Genomic DNA, 21,495 nt, shown 5'->3' on the forward strand with positions numbered 1-21,495 from the left:
AGATCTTCTGATACCTTGGCAAATAGCAAGGGAATTGTTGAGAAGATGAATGATACTGGAGCAGTGCCGAGACTCAGTTAAAGGCCCAATATTTTTTAAAAGAAACAGCAAGAGAAATGGAAAAACACGATTTTGATCCCTCTGCATGAGGCAGGCCAATTAAACCAAACTCAGCATTAGCCGTAATCTTACCTTCAGGGTAGTGAAGTTGCTGCTTTCTTGGACGTGAAGTAAAACACCGTTCTCACTTCTTGTCCTGAACTTCACTTCCAAGTGTTCCACATTCGGGGGTCCCACACCGGTGCCTCGAGCTCCCAGTCTCATCACGTAGTCTCGCTTCTTATTTGGGCTCATGTGGTAGTCGAGTCGTCCTTTGCCTTCCAGTGATAAGGCAGTGTCAGCAGTGATATCTGGGATAAGGACAGGGACGTACTGAGTATGCAGCTCATTACAGCTCTAGCCATCCTGCCTCGTAATGACCATTTTGTCTCAGAGCACAGATCAAGTTCAGAGCAGGTCAGGTGGGAGAGCAGGACTGAATGGCAATTGCAGCCCCTCTGTTCTTTGGCTTCAACCAGAATGTGTATTTGAGAGTGGGAGTGTGCGAGTAATTTACTGCTGCTATCAGTCAATAGTAAATTAAAACTCGCTAGGGAACAAGTGAGGGAGTAGGGAAAAAAATCTGGCTCTCGGAACTGCAATTCCTTCCCAGGGATGTTACTGTTTCCATTACTGCAAGTAGAGTTTCATGATATATTGAACTCTAAGCTCTTCAGGGCAGAGATAATAACTTTCTATTTGTTATGGCATAAAAAAGTGAATAAAAAATGGCAGAGCATTGACTACCAAATGCTGCTAAAATTATGGCTGAATTCTTTTGTAAAACGGCATAATAAAAACATATAAATCAGCTAAACAACAATGGGACATGTAAGAAAACAAAGCCCAGTCATTATACTACAACTACACGGAAATAAATCTCTTTGCTCTCCTAGACGATCTCATACTGATTTACAGAGCTATTCCTACGAGAGTTAATAACCCTAGAGTGTAAATGCCTTGTTTTCATTTACATTTACAATATTTTCTTGCATATAATCTATGGTCGATTTGATTAAAAGGACTTTAGTTTGGAGAGGCCATAAGCATATGAACACAACATTTACATGAAGGGGTTTTCACTTACCCTCTTACCTCCCCCTAGCAGACAAATCCCTCCTATGGGATACCTTTATTTTAGTTACGAATTATACATTATTGGGAACCAGTAGTTTTAAATGAGTGCAAGTTACCTTGAAATGTGATATACAGACCAGAAAAAAATATGCATTTAAATTGCTGCTATTTTTAGTTCGTGAAAGGACAATAGTCCATTGTGGACTTTTCCTTCAAAATTATTTAAGAGGCTAGCATGCTGCTTGTTTCCATTCTTTTATAAAATTCATTATCCCATGGCCCTGAAAAGAAACTCCTAACGGCATTTGGTTAAGTCATAGTTAGGTGTACATTTAAGAGGAAGACAGTAAAGCCTCCTCCGTACATTTTTCACAGTGCTTTCCTGTCAGTCCATCCTTGCAGTGACACTGCTGCCACGACCAATGATCGACACAGGTACCACCATGTTGGCAGGGACTGGTTGTGCAAGCACCTTCCAGTCTGGGACACCTGAAAGAAATCAGAGAAGTAGATGTTGAAGAATATGTGCATAAACTAGCAGAGAAAACATGCTGGGAAGCATCCTGCATTTGAATGGTACTCCTTTTCTTCCCCCCAGAGATGCAAAAATCGCTCTTTCCCCCATCCCTGGAAGTGTTCAAGGTCATGTTGGATGGGACTGTGAGCAATCTGGTCTAGTGGAAGGTGTCCCTGCCTATGACAGTGGAGTTGGAATGAGATGATCTTTAAGGTTCCTTCCAACCCACACCATTCTGTGATTCCAAGAATCTCCACAGACAGTTCCTGTTTCAAAGCAGATCCCAATTTTCAGTTTCAAGTTGTAACAGTCTTACAAAAGAGAAAAGAATTCATTGACAGCCAAACTCCTGTTTCTGTTATGCCAGAGAGCAGAACCTCTTTTAGGTGCTTTTTATGCTGCAGACTGCCAGAGACTCTGTTTCACAATGAGCAGCACAAACCTGGGTGTTGAAAGAGGAAGGGTGAGCTAGGAAATTTGGACGGAGGACTGACATTATTGCTACGACTGTGACTTCAAACACTGCACTGGAAAAAACAATAGAATCAGATAGTTCATCATTTATGAAAAACTACTCTGAGGATATGAGAGAAATTCAGTGATACTTGAGAGGCAAAGTGGTAGAACAGACATTGTGGATTAAAAGGAAATAAAGGGGACTAGAAAGTTAGCAAACAGTATGAGTACAGTCAAAACCAGGTGGAATTTATAAAGAAACCCAAGAACAGGGTTACTCAATTTCAGCCTGCAAAGCAACTTTAATAATCACTGGCAATAGAAATGTAATGATGTTGCTTTTTTGAAGCCTCTGTAATCTTTTGTGAACCTTTCATCCAAATTCCCTTTCTTCCTATATTTTTCCCACTTCACAATATATTCTACAGTAATTTTTTTTACAAGAATCTCTGACAGTGGCTGAATGGGATAGCATCTGACTTTCATGACAGCTTCCTTTATTGTAAACATGGTCCATTTGATACCACATATAGCAGACGTACTGATCTAAGATTCCTTGAGCTGCCAGAGCCTGGCTGGGCTCCAGGGGACGTCCGTTGACTGCAAACTCCATTATACAGCCCACAAAATCATGGCTTTCCACCTGTCCTCTCCTTTGAAGGATGGGCTCTATGGACCTGATGCCACCAACAGTAACTCGATTTGGTTGTACATCCAGAGTCCTATAAAAGAGTTGGAAAAATAACTAATCAGTATCAGACATTAAGACAGCGATGACAACCCATAAACTGCAACCATCAGCTACAGTCTGAGAATAAAGTTCCTCTTCCAAAATTTCTATTTTACACTTAGAAGTGGACACAGAGAGATCAAAAGCACTTGAACTAACAGTTGAAATAGATATGACTCCAAATTCACATTCAGTTATTGCAAGTCAAAATTTCTATTTCAAGTACATAATAACAGTGTGCTTGAGATCATAATGAATAAAGCTTTTTACCCAATTATCATTTAGATTGTAGATGATATTGAAATAGCTGGAAGAAAGACTCATTGTTTTACAAAGATATAGCACCTCTGCTAGCAGGGAAAACGTGTGTGACAGAAAATATGATTGTGATTATTGTAAGAAATTAGCCAAAGTGATTGGGATAGAAGTTATTGTTATCACCAAAGATGCAACAGAAAGGCTATGTAATTAGTTACAATAAACACCAGAAAAAAAGTTTGGTTTTTTACTGACAAGTGTTTGCAAACTGAAAACTGTAAAAGACAACACCTGGAAATTACTGAAAACAATGACAAAGTAACTACTCCCAGTATTTTTTTAAAGACAGCAGTAATCATGTGATATTGTTTCTTACAACTCTATAAGAAATGAGAGGTGAAGTTTAAAAAAAGAAATAAATACATGACCCCAAATCATTAGGCAATAGATCTTACTCCCTTTTACACCACAGTGCAGACTACCCATGCCCACACATTTCTTGAGTGCCACCACAGCCTGGGGACAGAGATGGAGTCAAGAACTGAGGATTTCTGAGCAAACCCTTTGTTATGATCAAACTCCATGCAGAAATGTAGCCTGAACCAGCAAGCAGCAGCACACAAAGAAAATTTAATTTGCTTCTGCAAAGATGGAAGAAAATGACACTTGGGAGCCTTATCATTACTCCAAATTTCTCTGGCTTTACAGGGAGATTTCTTTTTAATTTTACTTTTAATTTTACTAAAAAAAAATCCAAAAACCAAACTAACCCCACAAAATGAAGAATTATTTACCAGTCAGTTGAAACAGCAACATTGCTAACAGTGCAGTAGCCTGGTTCCTGATCCTCAGAGCAGGAATCCACAGTCAGGGATGCTGCCTGCAAAAGGCACACACACAAATATGCTGAATATTATACAGTTGTAGTCCCCAACCACAATAAATATTTATGCTTAAAGATGTTATATCAGGGACTTGGCTAGAACGGAGCACTTGTACCAGCACAGCAAACACCGAGGTGTGGATTACTAACAGAGAGGGTGCCAATGTCTGCTTCATACAGACAGTCAACCAAAAACCAAGTTTTCAGATTTGGGTAGAGTTTCTTTGGTATTTGTTTGCTTTACTCCTTGAAACTGCAGTTATTTTGGCTCGAACCATATCCTACTCTTGATATGGTTAAGATAATCTGAACAGAAAGCTGCTCCCTCCAAACACAAAGGGCGTTCCTTCAGGGGTCTGACCGTGACATTAAACATATTGCTTGAACTTGATAAGAAGCATGTTCCAAAAGCTGGGAGTACAAACACTGAGGTTACTCGTTAAAAATAATAACCTACCACTCAAGAGAACTCAAAAACTAACACAAAGTGGACCGGGGTAAGGTAACCCTTAGGCTGACAGGTCATGAGGGACGAGGGATCTCCACTTTGATAATGGAGAAGCATTTGGACACCCACAGTGGGACCAAGTTGATGTTTAGAGAAGTACCAGGCATCATCAGTGCTTAGAGCAGTCTTACTCTATATTACTATTATTATTATCATCTCCAAGCCATCAAGTCCCAAACAATGAAGTCGCCTCAATCTGTTCCTAGGGGAAGGTGTCCCTTCCCATGGCAGGAGTTGGAATGAGATGATCTTTAAGGTTTCTTCCAAGCCAAACCATTCTATGATTCTATGATTCTATGATTACCTATCTAAATCATTTACAATAAAGCTACTCATGGTACATCTATTTGTAATCTCTATAAGTCTAACTAAAGCTGTCACTAAAATCATGAAATAACTCCTGTTGATTTAAAAAGAAGTTTTTATTTTATTCCTTATTTAGCAAAGAATTGTCTCCACAGTGATTTATTAATAACAGATGCTCTGAAAAAAGAACAAAAACCAACCCTGAAGGTTAGTTATTCCTTAAAACAAATTTGTAGAAAAATAAACATAATCTCCAAATTGTACTTATCAGCTCCTCATGTTTCAACTAGATGTGTGGTACCGTTTTACAGCAAATTTAAATCAAACGCCACCTTTAAAAATGCCTGGGTTTGTATTTTGCTTTAGATTACTCTATAGGAGCTGAGCAAGCAGCAATAGCTATCAGTATGTCATTACTCTGCAGAGGTTTTTTCTACTGCCTGCAACGAAGTTCATTAACAACAGCCTGTTGAAATCCCCACAGATTGTCCATGCTATTTCCAAATACACACTGCAGGCTGACACACTGTATTGACCAACTAAATTCATAGCTCTTAGCCCTAAATCATGCCCTACAGGACGCCTAAATTGTTCAATTTGCTATTTTTAATGAAAGCTTATCTTGAATTTCTTTCCATACATAACGAGCAAACTGCTTCTCCCAAGAAATGTCAGTCTGCAATTCCAAAGCAGATTATAGCCCTGTATAAATGAAACAATTCACGGAAAGAATAATAAGCTGGCTGCTCTGTATGCCATCACATGCATACATATTTTCCTTCAGAACATCAACAACAAAAACTGAAATGAGTTTTTTGTTCTTAGCTCAATCAGCGTAATCTCCCTAACTTACATCGCTATGCGCTGTGCAAGCCAAGCTCCAACCCCAGCTGAAGGGCAGGATATTTGAGAATATATTTTCCTTGGACCAGAGTTCATACAATTTATTTTCTAATGTTAGTCAAATGTTCCTGCTTGTTACTTAAGCATTACTCTACAGTTACCTTGCTGCATTATGAAACTTTCTATCCCGTCACTCTGCAATAGCTCAGGACTGACAACTTAATGATTTTACCAGTTTCCGATAAAATCCCACTGTGCTGTAGGAAATGACAGATTTGGAATCCTGAAGGGGGGGCTATTTTATACGGTTTTGGACACCTGGGAGACATTTTTCCTGCAGCAGAAATATCTACGACAAAGGTGATTCTTTTCACATACTGTGTTTGTAAACAGTTGACATTACTGAAAAGGTTTAAACATTAAAAAAGAACCCAACAGACAAAGATACGGATTGTCTTAAATGTTTTCTTTCAGCCTGAAGGATTCATAGCTGAAATTTTCTGTAAATAGACCTGTTTATGTTATCTCTTCTTCTATAGTCCTCTGGCATATTGACAAGTAAAACATTTTCCTGCTCTATTTTTTTCTTAAGTCTACTTTATTTATTTGCTGCAATTTTTCCTGTGTGCTCCTATACTTAGGCACTTAAATCCTATTTATAGAAATATCAGGCTACTTTAGTTACTAAAACAGGAACCTGGTGCTTTTCAAGATTAAGGTGCACCTTTGGGCTTTACCACTTGGAACCTGGGATACAAATTAAGTATCTGATACCAAGGCACATTAAACCAAAGTCATTGCTCAACATCTCAATTATCCTTCATCTTGTTTGGATACATAACTCCTACAAACATAAAAAAATTGGATTCGCAAATCCAGCTGAAGACTGGATTCCGTAGAATCCTTTATGTTGGAAAAGACCTTTAAGAGTCCAACTGTTAACCCAGCACTGTCAAGTCCACCACTAAACCATGTCCCTAAATGCCACATCTACACATCTTTTGAATACCTCCAGGGATGGTGACTCAACCACTTCCCTGGACAGACTGTTCCAATGCCTGACAACCCTTTTGGGGAAGAACTTTTTCCCAATAACCAATCTAAACCTCCCCTGCTGCAACTTGAGGCCATTTCCTCTTGTCTTGTTGCTTGTTACTTGGGAGAAGAGACCAACACCCACAATAAATGGCAATTTCGGGTCTTGCACTATGAAATGAAATGCAGTTTCAGGCTCAAGATTCTTTTATGAGAGAACAAAAAAATCATCATGTAGGAAGGTCATGAGACAACCCTGGCCCTACAAAGAAACCCAGACCACAAGGAAATACATCCCTCTGCTGTTCTTGGGACATTTGTACCAATGGACATCTCACCCTGGACCTGAAGCTCTTCGGCAACAGCACCTTTTTCTGCAGCAGTTCCTGATGGGAAGTCACTACAAGGACTTAGGGGGAGCCATGCTGGCTAGAACAGTTTATTGTTTTTTATTCCCTACATCACTTCTAGCTTGAAATATATAAAACAAAAAGTGGAGCCCCAGTCATATATTACTCTTATATGACTTTAAATTCAAACATGGGAAGAATATGGGATTCCATTTCTGTCTGAGAAGGGAACTGTTGGGCAATAGTTAGTGATTATGGATGGCAAATAGATTTGGTTTCATTTCTAACTCAAACACTGTGAAGTCAAAAAGCTTGGCTTGAATTCAAAGAGCATTTGGTTTATGTTCTGTTTTGGAAATATTAAAAAAATCAGAGAAAAGGAATAGAAAACATTTACTGGAGAAAAAACGAAGGCAGGAGAGGGGTCAGAGTACTAGGCATATGGCAATCAGTTGTCCCAGTCCAGTTTTTGGCAGAGTTTCCTCCCCTCAGATACTTTCGGGGGGACAAAAAGAAAAGTAACTTCCCTCCTTCCCCCAAAAAAATTCTCATAACATAGCACCTTTTAACTTTGTACACATATGCTACAGAGGAAAACCAGGTTTTCAGTCTGATGAGATTGCTAAAATCTCTGAATTAGCTCAAGGAGGTCAGGGAAGCCTGGAATTTTAAGTTTGTCTGCTTCTATTTTCCAAATGTGGAGAAAAATTATTTTGAGGTTTTTTGTAGTTACTATGGTTAATTAGCATTCCCTGATAATCATCCCTGTAATCTGCACCAGTTAATTAGCCTCATGCGTCGTCATCTATTTCATTAATTATTCCTAGTTCTCATTTTTCACACTGAGAGGTAAGGGCACTGCACATGTTTTTTTAATTATACTTTATCTTCATCATACTAAACAAACACCGTAGGGCTTTGAGTCAGCTAGAATAAGACAGAAAGGAGGGAAGTTTATCCCAAAGCTGGAGGTTCTGCTAGCAGACACAACGTTACTGATTTTACGTTCCTTGAGTGCACAGAGAAGCCAAAGTGATTTGGCTGAACTTGTCTTAAATCCTCATTTTAGCATTTCTTACCATTCCAGCCCTCCTGGCAATGACCGTGTGGAATTGTCCATCAGACACCCTCTTAGCTGTGGTAAGCTTGTATGTGCCACTGCCAAGGTTGTAGGAAAATCTCAGCCTTTCTTCTACTATTTCCAGGGCCAGAAACTCTGCCTTCTCTCCAGTTTGGTTATCGTAGTTATACAACAACAAGGCATTACTTTTTATAGTGGCAAACTTTATATAGATGTAATTATTGTTTGGATCCATACTGGGAAACTCCATGTACGACAACTCTTCAAATCCATAGCTGTTCAGTTCACAATGATTACCAAAAACACCTGTAAAATAAAAAGCAAAATCTGGAATCAGAGGGTTTTTTCCATCACTAAGCATTCTCCCAGGAACAAAGTATAGATGTGCTCTCAACATGGTTGTGATACACAACTACTTTAAGGAACTCCAATGTATGATTAAAAACATACACTTTGAACAGAAGAATGCTGTTATCCAGAGGTGGGTGTTGACGTACATATATTAAACTTAAAAATCAAGCTACAAAGGACAGATACGTCTACTGAAAAGCAAAGTACATTTCACTGAGTTCTCTGGTTTCTTTAGAAATCAACAAAACAAGTCAGTTTGACAGTTATGTCAGACATGTTAATTACAATCAGGCATTTATTAATCCAGTTATGGAAATGAATTTGCAAATTGAGTTTATTTTTCTTTCTCCAGCTGTTATCTGAACTGTTTTCTCACTGGATGGTTCATTTTTTAGACTTCCGATAAAAGCATATGCGTGATTTAAACATTATGCCTTCTTATGTTTTTATTGATGTAAAGATTTTGGTGCATTCTACATCTTTCTTTTCAGATCTCTGTCACATAATTTCCCTTGATTTTTTTTTACTGCAGTAACAATAAGAAAAAAATCCTGATTTAATTTATGAATATTAGCTACATTTACAATGAACTCAGGAAATTAATAAACCCTGAGGAAGTGTAAAATAAAGGAAATAAAAGAGAATAAAGAAGTTATTCCACATGTTAATAGAAAAACTTATCCAGCATTAGCTACAAATGCATATTGAGAACGATATGTTTTTGAGAGGGTTTTCAACAACCTTAAAACACTGTAAAAGATTTCTCAGGTTTCTCTGTTTTTTTTATTAATCTGTTGCATTTACTTTCATACTTTTCCATATGAGCAATGAAAATTCTGGATTAATCTGCATTCAGAATCAATCTTGTTGCAGTTGTATCACGATACCTTAAAATATCTGTGTTGCCTTATGTTTTAGTTGGGTTCATTCCACAAACCAAATCTGGGATAATTAAATTCTAAAAATTATTAAACTATTTTGGCACTACTACATGCTTCTCCGATGGAAAATACTGACATTATATACAGCGGTCTTACTCTTCAGCTCTCCTAAAAATGTCTGTTATTCATCAGGAGAGCTTTGTTATCATCATACCTCCTCCTTCAGACTGAACTTTGGGATATCCTTGGTGGGAAGGTCCTTTAGCCCCGATCAAACTGTGGCTGAGCTAAGTTCCTCCTTTAGGAAGTCACTGGTCTTGATTTAAAGATTTGAAGCACCCATTCTGCTTTTGGTCAGTTATCTGTCTCTATCTATCTATCTATCTATCTATCTATCTATCTATCTATCTATCTATCTATCTATCTATCCATCTATCTCTCCTTTCTTATTTTTAGGCACTGAGTAGTTTGGCTGGATCTTGTTATGTTTCTGTGTCAGAGGGAAAGAAGCCATTACTAGCAATGACAAAATAAATACTTGTAGCGATCACATCACTTTCTAATTTCCTTTTAAAGACAAGTGAGTTAATCAAACCTATACATGCAGTTTTTCCAAACCTTGAATCATTTCCAAACCAGAAATCATTTATGCGGGTAAAAATAAATAGCAATTTGAGAAATATGAATAGGGCAAGGGGAGATGAAGAGGAGAGAAGGAGGAAGGTACTCACCAAATGGGCAGTGGCAGTAATACCCCTCCAACCCACTTTGGCAGGACCCACCATTGAAACAGGGGTTGCACTCACAGTAGTTGACAGTGGAGTCACACGTTTTCCCTGTGATTAGGGAATAAAAGCAATTTCCAGGTCAGAGTATTCAGGGCAATAGGGAAGTCAGGCTGGTATGTAGGTCACAAGGTTATGAACCAATCCTGAACATATGGCCAGGAGAGAAGGTGCCAAAGACTGGCTGTGGGATGGAGAGACGAAACACAGACAGGATGCTGGGCTGCTCCCAGCCCAGGCACAGGCATAATATGTGGGTTGGAGATACTTACTTTACTTTTCAAGTGTCTCATTGTAATTATATCATATAGGTGTATTGTTTTTCTAACTGAATTCAATTTTTTTTTTTTATCAACTGGTGTCCATAAAAGAGAGATCACGACATTAAAGGCAATGCTGAACTAAAAAATTGTAAAAATGTATCTTTTTTTCTCCCTGTTGAGTGCAAGGTACTCATTAGTGCAAAGGAGATAGAGAGCCCTTGTTGGACACTCTACAGGGCATGCTGAATACAGGCTGCTATTGTACATTACATGATTTTTCTTATTTTCCCCCATCAATTAAAATCTCCTTCCTGACTTGGAGGGGGAACAGTTCTCTGGAGCTAAAACAAGCTCTCCTGGACACAGTCCTTTCCTAAGCAGACATTGTCGCATGCGGTAAATATTATTCCTCAGAGAATAAACTGAAATCACATAATTCATTTCAGCAAGGAAGGGAAACAAGAGAAAAAGTGAAGATTTTAACAGATGCCGAATACGGGTACAGGGATTCTTTGTATAAAAATAAAATCTTCTTTGTATGGAAACATTAACTACAAAATTATTGATCTTCATTTCTAAGGTTTTCATTGCTTGGTTTTGATCAGTTTAGCAGCACTTCCACTACATCTCACTCTTGGAACCCATCTCCCTTCTGTCAACAGTGCCTGTGCTCAGCAAAAACTTCAAAATATCATCATGTTTCTCCCTCCTGTTTAACTGCAAAAACTGGCAAAACCAGTTAAACTCTTTCAGACCTGTCCTTGAACTTCCTCTCAGCCAGGATATATATATAAAGCAAGGGCTAAGACTGCCTTAACATTCTTATTGCATTGATAATGAATTATTTTATTTCTTACATTATATATATATGTTTAAGTTAAAAGTACAAGATGAGCTTGCATAGAGGGTGTCCATCCTTATATGTCACATACGTCTTATAATTTTACATCTTACATGACAGGAATGCACAATATGCAGTCCTTAAGCATTGCTGGTCCCTGAAACTGTAGAAAATCAGGACTGTGCTATATGCACTCTGCTATCTTTTTCAGAATTTCACAACTTGAGCCACCTAATAAAGAAAACTTCTTTTTTTACCCTTCCTTTACTTTTCTGCTTAACCTACAGTTTGCAAGCAGTTCTTCCGTGTGAGCAGCAGCTCTCCATGTGTGACTGCAAGTGGGATGGAAATGGAGCACTGGAGGATTCCTGTGGTTAATACGTAACTTGTAGATTCACCATAAATCCAGGAAACTTTTCCAGTGTCTGAATCTAATTATGCTTTGGGGGTATTTATTTATATTTTATTCTCTAATGGGCATGACTGAAGGATGAGCTAACTTTTTATGTTAGATTTTGCTGTTCTCTTTGTTTTAAAATTATGGTCCACAGTACAGCTCTTTGACTTACTGAGGAGAACACACTGCAGGAGTTAGGAAGACGTGCTTAAAATACTCAGTGATGTTGCTTAATTTTCACAAAAATCAAGTGTAGCTCATAAGGCTTACTGATATTTTTGCAGTTCAATCTAACTAAGTACTCTTCTTTTTCTCAGCTAACATTAAAGCTGACACATTTGCTGAGTCAGCAAGAGAATATGGATGTTTATTTTAGTTGCACATATTTTAACCAGTGAATAAGAGCATCTTCATCATGTTTAACTATTGTTTAAAGAATTCATGAAACCAATAAAAGTGAGTTTAGAATAACAGAATTATAGAACCATAGAATGGTTTGGGTTGGAAGGGACCTTAAAGATCATCCAGTTGCTGCCTCCTGCCACGGGCAGGGACATCTTCCATCAGACCAGGTTGCTCAGAGCTCCATCCAACCTGGCCTCGAACCCTTCCAGGGATGGGGCATCTACAGCTTCTCTGGGCAACTTGTGCCAGTGTCTCACTATCCCCGTTGTAATAAAATTCCTTCTTTTATATAGTCTAAATCTGCCCTCTTTTAGTTTAAAACCATTAACCCTTGTCCTGTTGCTACAGGTCCTGTTTGCATTTATTCCTACTGTTTTGATGCAGGAGAAGATGAATACTCTGGTTTTATTTGGACAGCATAAAGAATTAGGCTAATCATATATGCTTGATTAGTGTTTTAGTGTATCCAATCAAGCAAGGTGAAGGAAACATCTCAGTCCATGTTTTGGGAACCAGGGAGATCCCAAACCAGGGTCACTCCATAGCCCTCCAGTTCAGATGAAAATTGCATTAGTTGAGTTTATAGATTGCTTCTCAGCTGAAATGCTGAAAGATACAGGATATTTACTTCTGTGTCAAAAAGATCTTTTTCTGAAGACCTTGAAAATTAGGAGAATGCTGGATAATTGATAACAGACAGCATTCAACCTTTATCATTCATCACCTCCAGCTGATGATATCATATGCAGGGCTTATGCAAAAATCTAATTTCCTCAGATTTTTTTTTTAATTTAAAAAAATCTAATTTCCTCAGATTTTTTTTTTTTATTTAAAAATGCACTAGGAACAGATACCAGCTGAATGCTCTTGGGTTAAATTTCAGCTGATTTGAGAATTTTAGTTTTTGTGGTTTTCTGTGTCCATCTTTTAAAGTGGTTGTTCTAATATTCTAATCTCGCATTTGAAACAACTTCACAAACCTACATTCCTTCATCTTAATGAATCTTGGAAAACAGGAAATGAAGGGTTCAAAGGAAGGGCAGACAACTACTGTAAATCACAAAGCATATTCCCTCCAGAAAGTGATTATTTTAAAAACAAAACCTGATCATCATTAAGAGATGTAATTATAACAGATTGCTTAAACCCTAATGATGTTGCTCTGAGGTAATCAGTCTTTATAATCCTATCCAGTGAAAAGAATGACATTACCTTTGCAGTATGATGAAGTCAAATGCAGCTGACAAAACATAATAAATCAAGGTTTTCCTTGACTCTCAGTTTTCAGGTACGCCATTATAAAGGTCTACAGCTCATGTACTCTAATTTACAGTGAACAGAAAGTCTGTCTCAGAAAATACTAATTTCTACTTGTATATAGTACCATGTAAATATTATTTTTTTTACCGACCATGAAAATTCAATTATGTGACCGTGTTTTCATTCCAAGAGAAGCAGCAAAGCTATGTATATGGTGAAGTGAATTAAAAATCTCTTTTTTTTTTTAAATTTGTTGTTGTTGAGGCACTCAGGGTTTATAATAATGAAGAAACAGTTTCAGGCTTTATTTTTACATTCACTGTGGTTATCTTTAATCATATATGAATCAGGATTAAGAGCCCAAGCAGCCGTGTTCTAATTCTGTTGGCAGGATAATAATGACATAATAGCCTCTATGTCAAGCATTCTCAAACAATGTGTATTCTGACATTTGTTTGCAGAAGCTATTGAATATTAAATTTGCAGAATTTCAAATATGCTTTTGCAGAACATAAATGTCTAAACATACTGCATGCTAATTGTGATCTTTTCTAATAAGCTCCGTTGATACTAAACTCCAAAGATATTTTGGTTTTTAATTACACTGGTGCCATTTCTTTTCCGTCTTGATCAATTAGTCTCAGGACACTTTAATAAATCTTGATTCTGTAATATCCAACCGATTAAAAAAGATCTGACTCCCAAATAGAAATGTCTGCCCCGGTGGCAGTCTATTTTAAGGTTATCTGTGTTGACAAGGAGTTTAAGAAAGCTCCTATCAGATGCCACATTTAATTCACAGCGTGAAAGAAATCCAGCACTTCAAACTCTAAATCTCTCATCACATTTTCTTGGTAAAAATATTCATCTTTTTTTTGAGCTTGTCACACGTAGATCTTGATTTTTTGCTGACATAAGGGTTGGACATTAAGATATGAGCTTTAATACCAAAAGAAATCAGCTGGATGTTTCATTAATGTTTTAAATTATAGTCTAGAGGCATATACTGTAGTATGCTGCTGGAGATAATGAAGTATTTGGCTTCATTGCAACAGCAAACATATGCCCATGTAATCTCCAGTGCTAATGACCTACAGAGTTAGAGGGCATAGGTGCCCTTAGAATTTTTTTGCCAAGCTCTTGGCAAAGTAATTTGATGCACTAATACAATATGAGATAAAATTCTGGATTGGTAACTTAATCAGAACTGCTTGTTAATTAACAGCAATTGCTCCTGACCTGAGGCTCAGGAGTACAATTTGTGAGGTTCATGCGAAAGATCATCAATGTCCTTGATATTGCACTATGTACCCACTGCTGTAGCTGTGATTTAAATTAAGTATTTAAACATTTATTTTGAAATCGATTAACTTTCTTCTCCACATTATATCCTGTACTGATCTGGTTTAAGGAAAAAAAACCCAAAGGGACAATGGATACTCTGATCACTCCATGGGCTACAGGTGAGTTTTGGTGGCATTGGTGGCAAGCCCCAACACCCACACCATAATGAATCCAGCTGTGTTGCCCTGGGGCATCTGCAATACAGAAATATTCCTTTGAAAAAGCATAAGTAATCTCTGGTTAGATTTTTTTTCTGACTTCTACAAAAAGTGGCCATAACACTGGTTAAGATTGTTCAGACCTTCCTTAAATATCATACTCATGGCAGAAGCAAAGACCAGCCTGTTTTTACAATGCTGCTGTGTTTGAGTTTATTAAATATTAGAGAAAAAATACTTGGAAGAGGTAGAAATGCCACAGATATTTCTGTGTTTAGCGAAAAAAAAATAACAAAGAGACATTTACGGAACATACGGGTTGATCATTTTGCCTGAATTCTGGTTTTTCCTATATCCTTCATCTGTTTTCTGTCATGTATGACTGTAAGCAATTTCAGGAAGAGGCTGTTTTCTTGCTTACAACACTTCTAGCAGATTTGAAATTCTAACACAACATGCATAACAATAACATGAACAGAAAAATCATACTTAAGCACTGGAAATGGTTTCTACACATTTAATAAATTTAAATAGCTCTTGTAAAATCCTTTCTGTTCCAATGCATATCAGGTAAGCGTGATTTGCCTGAGGACAGAGCTAAAATAAAATAATACTGTGAGCACCTGGTCTTCTGCGTTTTCATAGCTATTAATACACCATTTTGCATGACCTCTTCATCTACTGGGGATGCTCATATTCAGAAAAACTTGTGCTAAAAAGGTGCATTTCCACCCTCTTTCCAACCCTTCCGGCTTGTAAGGTATACAGAAGTAAAAGCGTACCTGTATATCCGGTTTTACAAACGCAGTTGAAGCTTCCTGGGAAGTTCTGGCAGGCGGCACCATTTTTGCACGGGTTGGAAAGGCACTCGTTAACATCCCTCTCACAAGCCATGCCAGTGAACCCCTCTGGGCAGCTGCATGAGAAGCCTCCCACCAAGTTGTGGCACGTCCCATCGTTGTGGCAGGGGGAAGGGAGGCACTCATTGATGTCGGTCTCACACAGACTCCCATCGTACCCCGGCATGCACCGGCACACAAAGGGCCGGAGGGGCTCGTTGGCCACAATGATGACGGGGATGCTCTCGTGGGTCTTCAGAGCTGGGCCCACTGCCAGCCTCCTCAGGCAGCTCCCTCCATTCTGGCAGGGGCTCTGCAGGCACCAGTCGTGGTCCACAGCCTCAACCCGCACCCCGCTCTGGCGGAAGAGGACATCCTTGATGCTCTCAAAGAAAGTGGCCACGCCGCTGGGATTCACGTACTGGTTGTTGCCACGCTTGATGGCTGCCATCAGGAAGGTGTGGTTGCTCTCCTCGTAGAGCCCATAGAGCTGGATGGCAGTGCCCAGCCCCGTCAGCTGGGAGCTGGCAATGCGCAGGAAGTGGAGGTAGTGGTTTGTCAGGAAGTCCCGCACGCTGTGGGCGCTCAGGCGAAGGAGGATGCTGTTCTCAATGGTGGTGTTGCTGAAACCCGTGAAGAAGATCCGGACGCTGCTGGTGACAGCACCATGTAACCCATCATTGCTGAGGACAGCCAGGTCAAATGTGCCATCTGTGGACCTTGCCTGCGAGTGCAGCTCACAGGTACCTCCGGGAATGCTGAAGAGGCTGGTGACTCCTGAGGTGAGGGAGCACTGGAAGCTGTCTAGCACATCTGGATCCTGTGGCTTTACGTTGCCCAAAATTCCACCCGGGAAGAGGTTGCCGTAATAGTGAACAAAGATTTCTACCGTTCTGGGCTGAGATGGGTTGTCGTTTTGGTCTATTACCTTGATATGCACAGTTCCCGTGGAAGACATTTGAGGGACACCAGAGTCTCTCGTAATCACTGACAGGTAGAAATCGCTGATTTGCTCCCTGTCAATCTCCCTTGTCGTTGTCAGAACGCCAGCAGTGCTGAGGCTGAAGTAGCTGGTTGCAGGACCAGTGCTGAGCAAGTAATACGTAAAAGGACCTTGGTTGGGAGGAAGATCAGGGTCTGATGACTGAAGCGTCATCACAAGAGTTCCTGCACGGTTATTCTCCATGACTTCTCCTTGGCTGGCGGACAAGGTAGGGCCGTTGTCGTTGATATCTTCCAAAGTTACCAACAGTGAGGCACTTCCTGTAGCAGACGGTGTTCCCGAATCAATGGCCAGCACAGACAGGTTGTAGACAGGCAGCGTTTCTCGATCCAGCTCTGCGGTGACTGTCACCTGTCCCGTCTGTGGGTTGATGGAAAAGGCGCTGTTGTCATTGCCAGAGCCAATGAAATAGGAAAACCTGCTCCAGCTAGGGACAGAATCTGAATCAAAGGCACTAACAAACGTGACATGGGTGCCTGGAGGAACACCCTCGCTGATTTGTATATTGTAGGTTCCTAAGGTAAAAACAGGAGGATCGTTGGCATCCAGTATAGTGATATTAACAGTTACTTCATCTATGTCTGCACCACGAATGCTCCCCAAATTTTTTGCAAGGACTTTCAAAGAGATTCGTTCTTCTTTTTCTCTGTCAAGAGGTCCTGAAACATATATCTGGCCACTCTTCTTATCTATTTGGAAGCCCTTCTTTCTGCTGTTGCCAAAGATAAGGTAGTGGACTTCTCCATCAGTTCCCATATCACGATCACTTGCAAAAACTTCACCTATGACAGTACCTTTGGAGGCTGCCTCTGAAACCTCGAAATAATAAAGCTTGGACACAAAACGGGGCACATATTCATTTGTCCCTTCTAACTGGATGTTGACACTAGCAAAGCTGCACCTCTCTTCATCTGGAACATTGAAAGCCTTTACTGTTAAATGGTAACTCTGCTTTGTTTCATAATCTAAAAATCCCTGGGTGGTGATTGTTCCCGTATTGGGGTCAATGACAAAGAGGTCACTGTCTGAGGACTGAATGGCATATGCAATCACAGCGTTAGGTCCAGAGTCAGCATCAGTGGCGTTTAAACAAATAACAGTTGTCCCACTGGGGGCATTTTCTAACACGTTGGGAAAGTAGTCCTCAGGGCTGAATGCTGGAGAATTATCATTCACATCAATGACATTAACAGTGACACTGCAGTAGCCTGTTCTGGACACCCATCCTCCATCCATGGCAGTAACAACCAGCTCATGCTTTTGGCATAACTCAAAATCAAGTGGTTTTGCTAGTGTCAGTGTACCGGTAGTTGTATTGATAGCAAAGAGTCCAGCTTCATTTCCAGAGGAAATATTATATCTAACTAATCCATTCATAGCAGCATCTCTGTCTCGTGCTGAAACTGTCCTGATCACCGTTCCAACAGAGTGACTCTCTGGGACAGTAACACTCATACGGCTCTGGGAAAACTCAGGTGTATGGTAATTTTCTTCTGTTACTACTATTTCAACAGATACCTCGGATGAGAGTGGAGGATTACCTTTGTCCTTGGCTTTCACTTTAAACAGGAAGTTTTTGTTCAAATCAGCCATTAGTGAAGATGACACAGAAATCCATCCTGTACTCCTGTCCAGCCTGAATTTATTAGTTTTGCCCTCCTCAGAGATAAAGTACTCCACCTCAGAATTCAAGCCAAAGTCCTTGTCATCCACGGCAGTAACTTTGATTAAGTTTGTGCCAACCCTCACATTCTTAGTAACAGGAGTGAAATATTTCTGAGCAAGGAACAGCGGTGCGTTGTCATTGCTGTCCACTACGTTAATGGTGACAGTTGTCTCACTCATTAATGGGGGACTGCCTCGATCTGAAGATGTAACGATGAAGCTGTGCCTATTGATGTTGACGTTGCTTGAACGGCTGGAGTTTTGGTACCTTAAGTACTGCTTGTTGAAAATTTCCCCCGTGGTTGCATTAATGCGGAAAAACTCAGACTGGGATTTTATGAAGTAGAACACTTGGCCATTTGACCCTTCATCTGGATCAGTGGCTGAAACTTGGGTGACCTTTAACCCAATCCCAGGAAGCTCGGGGCACTCCAGGTAATAGGATGGCTTTGTAAATCGTGGGGCATTGTCATTGACATCCATGACAAATATGGTGACATCCGTGCTCACAGTCCACCCAGAGTCATGTGCAGAGACCCTGATCCTGTAGCGGTCAGTGTCCTCCCTGTTCAGTGGTCTGCTGATGGTGATGTCCCCAGTGCTGGGATTTATGGTAAATGGGAGACTCGTATCCCTTATGGAGTACCTACTGATAGCATTCACCCCAATGTCTTCATCTGATGTTGTGACCCGGGTTACTGTAAAACCCAGAGGTGCATTTTCAGGGACAGAAGCAGTGAATATCTGGGAAAACCTTGGAGCATTGTCATTTTCATCCAAAATATTAATGATAACTTTGACAGTTGTGCTCTGGAGCGGAGTGCCTTTATCTGAAGCTTTTATGGTTAGTATGTATTGAGACAGCTTCTCCCTGTCCAAGGGTCTGACACTCCTGATCTCACCAGTGGCTCGATTGATACTGAAGCTATTTTCAGTATTGCCCTCAATTATTTCATAATTAAGCTGTCCATTTAGACCACTGTCCCTGTCCACAGCAGCCACTGTCAGTATCTTCCGTGGGGACAGGTTCTCCACTATTTCTGCAATGAAGGGATCTTGCTCAAACTCTGGCGCGTTATCATTGACGTCTATCACCGTTACTTCCAATTTTTTGTATGAGGAAAAGGGAGGAAAGCCCATATCTCTGGCCTCAATCCACATCACGTATTTCTGTATGGCTTCAAAATCCAAAGCCCGCCTGACAGAAAGCTGTCCTGTCACCTGGTCGACCAGGAAAGTGCTGCCCAGGTTACCACTGGCGATGTAGTAAGACAAGGAACCTCCTCTGGCTGAAGATCCGGAGATAGTGGTGACAACTGTACCAACTGCTTGGTTTTCAGGGAATGTTAAGGTCTCCTGATCCGCCTGAACATGAGGGAATTCAGCTTTGTTCACGAACCTCACAGTGACAGTGGTAGAGTCTGTCTTGGGGTACCGGCCGCCATCCCTCACGTGAACAGAAATGGTGACTTCGGACTCTCCCTCCAGTGGGTTTGCAGCCAGGATTGCCCCCCTCACTGAATCAATGTGGAATTTCTCTGAGTTTTTCCCAACAAGGGAATAATGGAGCTCGGCATTGGATCCGACATCTGCATCAGTGACAGTCACAGCAAACACAAAGGAACCTGAAATGGAGAACAAAGCTAGGTCAGTCCTTTAATGAATGCACCGATTGCGGGAAATGTGATGCCAGATTTTCTCTGGAAGCATATCCTGGAGCAGCATGCTCTTCCTTACACTGCTCCAAAAATGAACTTCCTTTTTCACAAGATGGTAAGTTCAACAAGGGGCAGGTGATTTTTTGAGTGTGCAAGACACGCAAGCAAGCAAAAAATGTGGGTTCAAAAAACAGGACTCTGCATTCAGACAGATGGATGTACTGATCTCAGTGACTGCACTCGAAAATGAACCTGCAACCTTTTGGAAGCCTATCATCCTACTACTTCTAGAACACTGACACTACGAAAGCCATAAACCTAATAAGATTTAATGCTACTTTGATTTTTTTGTATTATTCATATTTTATTTATCCATGCAAAAAAACCCCACCAAAACTGGAATTCAAGGACTATTAAGGTTACATGAGTGAGCAGGTAGACATTTATCCTACACACCCGCCTTCCCTTGTAGTCCCTTCTCTTCCTATTCCCCAGGTGCTGGTCCTTTCTCCCCACTAGCCTCTTACTTCTAAGGGTATTCCAAGGACAGCAACTAACAGCACTGCACTTTTAAAAGCATGCTGGCCCTCTGAGAAAGGGGTAAAATAGAAATACAAAACTATTGCACACGGTTACAGTAACATGAATACATTCAGACATTTCAGGTCTTCTGAATTTTTGCTTCACAATGAGCTTGACTATATTGGCACCATTTGCATTAACCTCTCCATTTGTCCATCTGCAAGGAGAATCCAGAGTGTCCTTTCTCACTGGACTTCACAGATCTAATGCACAGCACACCTTTCAAATTTGACACTGTCCAACCAATTGGCACAACACTCTGTTGATGCTTTACTGGTCCTATAATTTAGAAATTACTCACTCCTGTATAAAAATCATGTTATTTTCAACCTCTTAAGGCAAAATCATTTACAGACAGGAATGACTTTGACAGCACCCCTTTAAACCACACTTCATGTCACTATTTGTCATGTGCAGTGATTTGCACTTCAGGGGCAGGAATATTTAGACAAGAACAGTATTCAAACCCATGTGAGAAATGAGACAGGAAGAAATGAAGATTTGTTGCTTCAGTTATGTAAATTATATTATTAATTATTATTACTAGTTTCCCCTTTTAAACTCGATTAAAAAAATAACAAGGAAATGAAGATTTTTCTTTCAAAATTTACACAAGATATTCTGTGATTGGAATAAAAGCAAAAGTCATGGTCAAGTTATGTGAGTTTGCTCTTTTTTTTTTTCTGAGAAAGGTATTTCAGATGCTACATTCAACTGCACTAAAGATGTTGTTTGGGCTTTAGTGGATGCCATGCCTGCTAGCAACACCATTATCAACAGCCTCTCAAAATAATGTGAAAAGATATTAATATTTCCTTTTAAAAGAATAAAAAAGTGCATTTATCCCTAGATTTCTGCTAAGTTAATAATAGAGTAAACATAGCTTAGGCTTTCTATATGTTTCTAGTTATGAGAGATTT

The 21,495-nt window shown here is 39.8% G+C and overlaps 1 protein-coding gene across 1 annotated transcript in view; it reads right to left on the bottom strand.

The window, feature by feature from the left end:
- FAT4 (FAT atypical cadherin 4) overlaps positions 1 to 21,495 on the bottom strand; it is a 129,783-nt gene that overhangs the window by 10,177 nt on the left and 98,111 nt on the right. Inside the window, exons 9-15 of the mRNA XM_051794431.1 lie at positions 15,611 to 19,960; positions 10,107 to 10,211; positions 8,142 to 8,449; positions 3,932 to 4,017; positions 2,692 to 2,871; positions 1,541 to 1,665; positions 193 to 410 (exon numbers count right to left, since the gene is read on the bottom strand). Coding sequence (XP_051650391.1) covers positions 193 to 410; positions 1,541 to 1,665; positions 2,692 to 2,871; positions 3,932 to 4,017; positions 8,142 to 8,449; positions 10,107 to 10,211; positions 15,611 to 19,960 — 5,372 coding nt within the window. The remainder of the gene's footprint in view (positions 1 to 192; positions 411 to 1,540; positions 1,666 to 2,691; positions 2,872 to 3,931; positions 4,018 to 8,141; positions 8,450 to 10,106; positions 10,212 to 15,610; positions 19,961 to 21,495) is intronic.

The sequence above is a fragment of the Manacus candei genome, unplaced genomic scaffold, assembly GCF_025592945.1.
Source record: "Manacus candei isolate 608988 ecotype Guabito, Panama unplaced genomic scaffold, ASM2559294v1 h1tg000039l, whole genome shotgun sequence".
NCBI lineage: Eukaryota > Metazoa > Chordata > Aves > Passeriformes > Pipridae > Manacus > Manacus candei.